This window comes from Hyalella azteca, unplaced genomic scaffold, assembly GCF_000764305.2.
Source record: "Hyalella azteca isolate HAZT.00-mixed unplaced genomic scaffold, Hazt_2.0.2 contig5344, whole genome shotgun sequence".
NCBI lineage: Eukaryota > Metazoa > Arthropoda > Malacostraca > Amphipoda > Hyalellidae > Hyalella > Hyalella azteca.
Genome location: NW_025935538.1, coordinates 32,428 through 42,588, shown reverse-complemented (window position 1 = coordinate 42,588; position 10,161 = coordinate 32,428). Strand labels below are relative to the sequence as shown.

At 38.0% G+C, this 10,161-nt stretch overlaps 1 protein-coding gene across 1 annotated transcript; it reads right to left on the bottom strand.

The window, feature by feature from the left end:
* Positions 1 to 2,326: 2,326 nt before the first annotated feature.
* Positions 2,327 to 8,009, bottom strand: LOC108671729 (G1/S-specific cyclin-D2). Its single transcript, XM_018159298.2, has 4 exons — positions 7,170 to 8,009; positions 3,589 to 3,804; positions 2,920 to 3,017; positions 2,327 to 2,456 (listed from the first exon to the last, which is right to left on the bottom strand). Exons 1-4 carry the CDS (start codon positions 7,410 to 7,412, stop codon positions 2,327 to 2,329), a joined length of 687 nt encoding a protein of 228 aa, XP_018014787.1. The 5' UTR covers positions 7,413 to 8,009.
* Positions 8,010 to 10,161: the final 2,152 nt, after the last annotated feature.

The window sequence follows — 10,161 nt, the reverse complement described above, 5'->3', positions numbered from 1 at the left end:
ATTTTCAAAAACATCTTCTGCATAAACGTGAGCGCTAAATCTTAGTGTTACCAGAAAACATTGTTTGATCAGCGATAAATTATCGGTATAGTATTCGTTAGGACAACTAAATCCTAACAAACATGATTGACTAGAACAGCAAACATCAACAAAGGAGAAGATTACGTACATAACGTACAGCTACACGCGTTACATGTAGCTGTACATGACACAAAGCTACACGTGTTACATGTAGCTGTACATAACACAAAGCTACACGTGTTACATGTAGCTGTACATAACACAAAGCTACATGTGTTACATGTAGCTATACATAACACAAAGCTACATGTCCAATCAGCCATAGGCCTATTTAATATGATAATTCGCAACACATATTGTCGCGGACGACGTCTGGCAGAGGGATATTCAGGTTGCGAACACGTTTAGGATTTGCATTCAACGAGTTCTAGTCTGCATTCATTTGAAATATATGAATGAATAAGGTCGGAAAAGTAACATTAAAAAATCCTTCAAATTGGTTTGTGTTCTCGCAGATTTAAACTAAAATTGTTCCGCAGAATATGATGACTAAAATTTGTACCTTGAACGTAAATGTGTCAATGATTCCAAAAAAAGTTCCATTACAATTTTTACATTAAAAATCGACCATTTCAACAAGTTCCAATGAAATGCACGAACGTCTCATAAATTGTAGCCAGTAAATACGCTTATTATAAACATCGTGTGATGATTATAATATAATAAGCGTATTATTAGTAAATAATACGCTTATTATATACTTGTTTTCTTGTCCATTTGAATTATTGAGGAAGAGAAGTGATTTAAATGCTAAGAAGAGAGCACCGGCGCAATATTCATTTCTCAGATAAATATAGTGGATTATTAAATATTTCTTCATATACATAACATTATTTACATATGAACAAAGCTTAGCCATTTATTCTTCCCATAAAAACTTAGAATTACATGCATTAACATTCCTCTTGCGAACATCTATAATGCGGGCAGACATCACAAGCATGACGTCAACATTGACTTGTAAAAAAATGTTAGTGAGCATCGCGAACAACATTGTCACCACCAAATGATTGTGATTGCCATCGCGAACGATAAACTGCATCAAATTCTGTTCGATTAAGTGATTATTATCATGATAATCACTTCACCATAAATGTTAATCAAATTTTGACTAACAGAATGACTGTAAACTGCTCCATTGAAAAATCAATAACCCTGCAGCATCACTTAATTAATTGAAACATAAATTACCGTCATCAAATGAAAAGATTTTATGAAAATTATTAGATGAATTAGTCGACTTTAAAAACTAATTCGATGGAGATCGACTTGCAGATTACACGCTTAGAAAAAATCGCAACGCTCAGATTCGATACAGATTGTCGGGTGACTTTTCAAAAAACAAAATAAGCAAACACATTTACTCCTCACAGTGCATCCTTATCGCAAAGGATACGAGAATCCTTGTCGGTCAATATTTAACTGTAGAATAGACGCTCAGAAATGAACATCTATTTTCATAATATGTTATCATTAAGTGATTTATATGATATTTTCGTAGGAGCGTAGGAGAGTTGAGTAGCATCGGAAAAAACTGGTCGAAATTTTATATGGGGTCAGCCGTGATCTAGTCTAGGGGTCTGATGTGGCCTTGTCTAGGGGTCTAATGTGGCCTTGTCTAGGGGTCTAATGTGGCCTTGTCTAGGGGTCTAATGTGGCCTTGTCTAGGGGTCTAATGTGGCCTTGTCTAGGGGTCTTATGTGGCCGGGTCTAGGGGTCTGGTGAGGCCTTCTCTAGGGGTCTAATGTGGCCTTCTCTAGGGGTCTAATGTGGCCTTGTCTAGAAGTCTGGTGTAGCCTTGTCTAGGGGTCTGATGTGGCCTTGTCAAGGGGTCTGATGTGGCCTTGCCTAGGGGTCTGGTGTAGCCTTGTCTAGGGGTCTGATGTGGTCTTTGGTAGCCTGAAGCTTCCCTGAGAGCAATGGGCTATGGATATGTAGTTCATTATTATAAAAATAAGAGCGAATGCTACCGGTATATGAAAATTGACTGGACTAAGTATACTTAATAACTGACTGCATTGATAACAACAATTAAAATAATAACTACAAATGAACGTCGGTTATATCTGTAGGCGTGACCTTGCCGTCAATTTTGTTATAAGTTTCTAAAGTTTGTTCCTTCCCTCCTAAAAAATGATGATCAGGAACTTCTTCGTTGTTGTTGTTCAGGTTATTAACTTGCTGAAGGTATCTTTGTATGGCCACCTCAAGAGATGTGCGAGTAGGAGAAATTTGTGTGGAAATATCACAGCGTAAGAGAGTCGCCATTCTTTCCAGACTTGCGGACTGGAAGGCTCTGGACGTCACTCCGTCCATGGCCGAGACTACGGCCGCCGCGGCGATCCAGCTCGGGGGCCGGGAGATGAATGCGTTGTCTGGGGGAGGGGGAAAATAAATCCGTTAAAAACAATTAAATTACTGGGGGGGGAGAAATAAATTCGTTAAAAACACAATTAAATTATTTGGGGGAAGGGAAATAATAACCGTTAAAATCGCACACAAGATATTTAAGTGTGGAATAAAGTAAGTTAAAGACGTAAGAAAAATACTATGTGTGTGGGGGGGAGTATAAGTACCTATATGAACTCCGTTAACTTCGCAGCTGAAATGAATGTGATGGAATATTATGGTTCAATGTGGCATTGCGGCCTCAATATACATCAAAGTAGCAGCTGCAACGTGATAAGAGCGACGCCCGCTGCCAAATGATAAACTATGCCTATAATCCACCGCACTAAATAGATAAATAAGTGGTATATATAACTATTCAAGCACTCAAGCTCTCAGCAAGATGCTGGTAAAGATATTTGCAACATAAGTGGTATATTATATAAATGCCTAAGAGGCAGGAGTTGCAACAAATGCTCGATGAAGTCGTAGGAGATCACGGGACTGACGTTCCAGGAGAGCTTTGCTAGGATCAGTTGTTCCCATTGCTGAGGAGTTAACCAAAACGAAACAAAAATAAATAAAATGAATACGAAAGGAAAAACGCTGAAAATTATCATAATAATACAAAAATACATGCAAAATCATATGACGAAAATTTTAATTGTCTAGAAAAAGTATGATTTTAAAATGCAAGGCTGCAGAACAGTAACTAAAATTTCGATGATAAGGACATAAGATGGAACCAAAAATATAAAACAAATATAGACTAAATAGTTTAAAGAAAGGGTAACGTAAGCGTAAAGTAAATAGACGAAACAGCAACAGATGTAGATGACAGAATCAGATGTAGATGACAGAATCAGATGTAGATGACAGAATCAGATGTAGATGACAGAATCAGATGTAGATGACAGAATCAGATGTAGATGACAGTATCAGATGTAGATGAGAGCAGTAGATGTAGACGAGAGCAAAAGATTTAGATGAGAGCGGTGATGTAGATGAGAGCAGTATATGTAGTAGATGAGAGCAGTAGAAGATGAGAGCAGTATATGTAGTAGATGAGAGCAGTAGAAGATGAGAGCAGTATAGACGTAGATGAGAGCAGTAACGCACTATTATCTCCTGAGACGTGACCGAGTCTTCAGTGTAGTAAGCCAGGATATCTACACTGAGGTAGCTGCTCTGGCGCAGCTTAGAGGAGAGCAGGAGGCAGGAGCAGGCAGCGAGCTGTAGTTGTGAGCGGTGAACCTGCACCAGGTTAAGGAAACGGTCCAGCAGGTTAACTGCAACCAGGAAAACCTGGTCCTCGCAGTTACGGTGCTCGCACAGCTGCAACAGATAAGAAAATTCATGTTAGAATATGTTCTTTTGAAGCTGTCATTGATAATTGATAGATATAAGTAAGTTCTTGATTAATTCTGAAGCGGTAAAAATATTCAGTTTAAAATACGGTTCGTTAAAAGCTCTTATATTAGATAGATGATACAAATAATTAACCGATTAATAAATTCTGACGAAAATTAAAGATCGTAAATGATTAAATGAATTGTGAAAGATAAATGTATGATATGTGATGAAATATCTGATGATGGTGATGATATAGTGATGGAATTTGGATAAGATGAACAAGAAAAAATATCTTAAGCAATTCAGGAGCCGAAAGATAACGTAAGGAATAGCGCAACTGATAAAAGATATCAGAGAACAATGCTATCATGAGAACAACAATAAGATGGCGCCGCCCTGGTTATCAGAGCCTCAACAGCTGATAGATAACAACTCCCTGATACACGGCATCTCGTAGCACATGAGAGCTTCTACATCGCCAGCAATGCAAGACAATCTACACTTGAGTCAACCAAGTATGGAATTCTGAATACATAGTTTAAGTTTTCACTGTTTTCTTGATTAATATAGATTTACTGGTGCTTCTGGTATTTATTGGATTAAATCATTATTAGGATAACGATATTTGATCGATCGGATAACGATATATGATCGATATGATAACGATATATGATCGAGAGGATAACGATATATACATGGATAACGATTTCTATATATGATACTCTCGAGTCAACAAAGTATAATTCCTAAAGCATTTAGATTCAAGAAAACCAGAATGCGAAGATATGAAAGCTTCGTATCATCATCCGTATATTTTCTTCACGTTTTCACAAGTGCGATTATTGGAAGCGAACGCTAACACCGCAATCATTGCCATTCATCATTAACGTTTTACAAATAATAGTGATGGTACATTGACTTCACTATTGATATATATATAAATCTTTCACTCGTCGGAGTAGCGCCAGCGAGTGGCCGTATGGAGTTACATGGAGCAGCGAGTGGCCGTATAGTTACATGGAGCAGCGAGTGGCCGTATGGAGTTACATGGAGCAGCGAGTGGCCGTACGGAGTTACATGGAGCAGCGAGTGGCCGTATGGAGTTACATGAAGCAGCGAGTGGCCGTATGGAGTTACATAGAGCAGCGAGTGGCCGTATGGAGTTACACGGAGCAGCGAGTGGCCGTATTGAGTTACATGGAGCAGCGAGTGGCCATATGGAGTTATATGGAGCAGCGAGTGGTCGTGTGGAGTTACATGGAGTAGCGAGGGGCTGTATGGAGTTACATGGAGCAGCGAGTGGCCGTGTGGAGTTACATGGAGTAGCGAGGGGCTGTATGGAGTTACATGGAGCAACGAGGGGTCGTATGGAGTTACATGGAGCAGCGAGTGGTCGTATGGAGTTACATGGAGCAGAGTAGTTCAGTCAAGAGCCTGATAAGCAGATAGTCTCGAGACGCACAAGGTTATTTGTCTATTCTAGGAATAAGCTACATATGTATAAATGATATACTATATATAAATTATAAGCTACATATTTAAATAGACATGATGGCGGGCGGAGTTGGAATTCGCTGTTTTTCACTTGAACATAATGGTCTGTATGTAATGGGTTGCATATAATGTAACGGGATGTTTACTACGACTTTTATGTAATGTGGTGTCAATAATGGGTTGTTTACGATGATTTATACATAATTGGCCGTTTACTATAGCCTGTGTAGAATGGGTTGTTTATGATGGTTTGTATTTAATAGGATACTATCCTAAGGATACTAAGGAAGGATACTAAGGATGGTTTGTATTTAATAGGCTGATTTTTACGGGTTTAATGTTTTGGGTGGCTTAAGCAATATATATACCGTACAAGACCTGCGTATCAACGAGCCATATTTACCGGTAACAATTCAACGTAAGCTCGATACTCTGGCTACCGATGCCTAACAACGACGCAAGTGCCACGAAGGATAAAACATTAGTATTTATGAAAGAAAACGACCAATTCCCTTGCAGGAAGTATTAACATTAAACCTCTGCTGAAAAGTTTACTACTTAATAACTTCAGATAAAAACATTGAAGCAAGCAAGGAAAATTATATGAACGTGTAACAGTGAATAACATGAGCTGAAAGATGCATGGGAGCGAAGAAGGCGAAAAATAGGAGCCTTAGCACCTATTACCCATGTAATGAGTGTACGATATGAAGGCTGCCAGATGCACGCAATGAAGGCTGCCAGATGCACGCAAGGAAAGCTGCCAGATGCATGCAATAAAGGCTGCCAGATGCACGCAATGAAGGCTGCCAGATGCACGCAAGGAAAGCTGCCAGATGCATGCAATGAAGACTGCCAGATGCACGNTGCAATGAATACAGCCAGATTCACGCAATGAATGCTTTCAGATGTGCACAATGAATGCTGCTAGATGCACGCAATGAAGTCTGCCAGATGCACGAAATGTAAGCTGCCAGATGCACGCCTTGAAGACTTCTAGATACAAGCAATGAAACCTTTTTCATCAAAAAAGAAGTTGATGGAATAAAGAAACTCGAACGCCCTCGTTATACACCTGATTATGTTCATGAATAAATGTTCTATATTTCTTGGGGCAATGAATGATATTTTTCAATAATTTTTTTTTTTGCAAATTGGCAGTCTTGGCGAATGATGAAGACTAGAGCGGCGTAATGAATCATGGCGTTAGAGATGATGGCCTCAAGCACCCGAAGACAGACCTTCACACTCGAGAGCCGCTCTAGCTAGTTTATGGATGAACTGCTTCGCTATATGGCAAAATATGGCTTATATGGGCAGGCAAGAAATAGAATTATTTCAATTGTAATAATAATCTATTGCCCGGAAAGCATTACTGGTACAGGCAAGCGACGAGAACTTGTTTTCTACGAGCGTGGAAAATGCAGAAAAATTGTTACTAATGTGACTGAGTAATGGGTGGAATATTTTATAGAATTTACGATAGGCTTAATGGGTACCTAAATTGGAGGATTCAATGGTGGGTAAGACAAAGTTGTAGGTAATAAATTGATGAATCTTGCTTCTTTGCCTAACAATCAGGCCAACTATTTTAAAAAGTTCAACGAACGTCTAAAAATTCTGATCACGAACTTGGTTTGTCTCATAAGCTGATCTTCGAATAGAAACTATTTAACATCTCGTCTTTATTGTTGGTAGTTTCTCACAAGTCACAAGCACAATTAGTCATGACAATCGTATGTATATACATGATCAACAGAAAAAAGTTTGTTCGTCAAATCTAAAAAGTTAGTTTCCCACGCAACTGCTACACGAAAACATCATTTGCTTATCAATAGAAATGTTGAGCTCACCTCAAGCATCCAATTTACAAGCACGGCTCTGATGTTTGGTGTGACGTTTGATTTGTTTGGTTGCAAGAACTGGTCGCTCGGTTGGGTTAGGCTTTGCGCAACCAGCAGGTTGTCGAGGACGCGTTCGTCTGAGAAGATGGTTGCATCATATGAACAGGTTGGCTGGTTGTCTGTATGGTTATTTGTTTGCTGGTCACTGCTTCCTGGTGGTATGGATGACTCGGTGCATAGTAGCTCATCCATGCTGGTACTACTACTCCACTTGGTGCTGTAACGTTGCTGTTACTAGGCTCCCTCAATTAAAAGTCTTTGAAAGTAATGCCTATTTTTATTACTTCATCTATACATATAATTCTAAGCAAAATGCCTGAGAATATTTGGCTTCAAGTTCTCAATGCCAGACTTGCGTAATGAAACAAATGAACAAAGTTTGATTTGACTGTTCAAATTTCGGATGGAAAAACTGAAAGTTTCTTCATTCACAGTGTACCCACGACCACGAGCAATGCTGGCTCAGCTGTAAGACGGTAATTTTGAACGTTCAACGACGATAACGGCAATGTACAAACCGACAGTTAGAGAGTCGTTGAGAGTTTCAAAAGAGAAAGTTCAGTTCAAATAATCACCTTAAATAGCATGAAATGCATTTATCACACTAGTGTTCAACTCTCGAGTAACTGATGAAGTTCACACAAGTACACATTCATAGATTGTTGCGTGAGGAATGCTGTTCAAGGCTCAAGTAGAATATCAAGCGGACTGTGCAGGTCGAGCGGTCGGAAGGACAGCCTTCCACGATGACGTCTGAACGTAGACTGACTGACTGCGGCTCTGGCTGCTGCGAGAGACCCGCCGGGACTGCTGCGGGGTGTTGTCCGCTACATTATCCTTATTACAAAAAAACACTCCGATTCGTTTAGGTGTGGACTTTTCCATATCTTAAACTTAATATATACATGAAAATTGTTTTGAATATAAATTAAATGGTTCACAGGGATGATTAGTCTTACTTTCATGAATAGTCGAAGTTTAGGTTATGTTCAGCTGTTGCAGGGGCGGTGCGGGGAGCGGGGAGAGGGCAGGGCGAACGATAACCGGAACGACACAAGTTAAGAATTAACGCGCCAGTAAATGAACAAAAAGATAAGTAAATAATAAAAGTACATTTATTTAGAATAGTAAGAAAGTTCATTGAAAAAATTTCTCGAGATAATTACTTTATGGAAAAATGTATTCTGTTTGTTTCCTCTTTACTAATGATATATGTGACAAGAAAATGATATCAGAGAAGCAATCTAGTTTATTTAACATAAAAATAAAATAAGCAACTCGTTATATTAAGTATTTAGAAATATTAAGTCCTTGAATATAACTTACGAAACATCCATGTCATATATCCTACGTCATACAAGTTAGAGTATCAGCAGTTACAGTTAATTATATCAACAGTTACCCACGGAATTGCGTACAAAACATAATTCTGAGGTGATATATTATTCTCCGAACCGAACAAGTCAGTTTATAATCTAAATTTGCAACGATTTACGAAATTTCATATAGTCGAATTAGGTGGTTCGAAGTGCGGCGTGTGGATCCCGTAGAGCTTTGAAATTTCCTGGCGCTTGCACACGGTTCCAGCACAGCCTAATTTTATTATGTAATAAGCCGAGTGCAAAGTGATAATTGCAAAGTGCAAATTCATTCAATATGTAATATTATAAACGATTTAACATTTTCCTACATTGTTTCATCTTTAATCGCACCATGCCGTGTACCTCATACAATTATGTCATTTGAAGAATTTGCTGTGATTATTGATTGATTAGTTCATAGATTGATTGAGAAGATTGTGTGCAATTTTGGTGAAGTCATTATAAAGGAAATGCGTAATAGGTAATCAGCTTAAATTGTAAAAACAAATTAATTTAACTAATCGGTATAATTTTTGAATGTGGTTAAAATAATCGATAGTGTAAAACTTCCATCTATGTGTTGTTATTAATCGATCGAAGATTTTACGAGTGATTAAACGCAAAATCTGCAAGTTAATAAACTTTTTTGTACATACGAAAGTGTGCAAAAAGCATATAGCGTTCAAATAAAAAGTTCATAGACTATATAAGCGTTCACACAAAACGTTCACAGCTAGAGCATTCCATCTAGTCGTACGAAGCTATTGATTCCACCTAAATTCATAACGTTACTAATCATAAAATGCATTAAATTATAAAATATGAACGAAATTAATAATTTTTAGCGAAAACTCGATAGTGAGATGAAAATGATCATCTAAATATTTATAAGATGAATGTATGTTGAGCATCGCATGCTTGCAGCCCCGAGCTTCGGTAGTGTTGCTTAAATTAAAGGAATTTTACATGTTCATCTCGGAATATAAAATTTTTCATTTCAAATATTGGCCGCAAAAAGCATGTTGCCAGCAATCAAGAGCAATGTTGGAAATTTTGGCCGGCATAGCAGCGGCCACCGAACTGACGACTGGCCCGACGAACAAAGTCTCGGGGGCTTACTCGACTTATTTCACTAACTCATTATACATACGTGTTATTTCACTAACTCATTACACATACGTGTTATTTCATTAACTCATTATTTATACATACGTGTTATTTCACCAACTCATTACACATACGTGTTATTTCACTAACTCATTAGACATACATATACATACGTGTTATTTCACTAACTCATTATACATGCGTGTTATTTCACTAACTCATTATACATACGTGTTATTTCACTAACTCATTAGACATGCGTGTTATTTCACTAACTCTTTATAGCATACGTGTTATTTCATCAACTTATTTAAAGATGAAATTGATTGACAACAAGTTACGCTTGATTTTTAAAGGGCTAAAATCAAATGCATTCAAAAAGATTTGTACTGGTAATTTGGCATGCTAAGGTTCGCATTTTATTTCTATTAGTCTTTAAATTGAAGCCTTCTTCTAAAACTTAAACATTTTCT

Excerpts from the sequence above, each read along its gene's own strand:
- LOC108671729 (XM_018159298.2), bottom strand. The coding sequence starts at position 7,412 with ATGGATGAGCTACTATGCACCGAGTCATCCATACCACCAGGAAGCAGT. Across the intron at positions 3,805-7,169 it reads TTGTAAATTGGATGCTTGAG|CTGTGCGAGCACCGTAACTG; the intron begins GTGAGCTCAACA and ends TATCTGTTGCAG. Across the intron at positions 2,457-2,919 it reads TTGCAACTCCTGCCTCTTAG|ACAACGCATTCATCTCCCGG; the intron begins GCATTTATATAA and ends CCCCTCCCCCAG.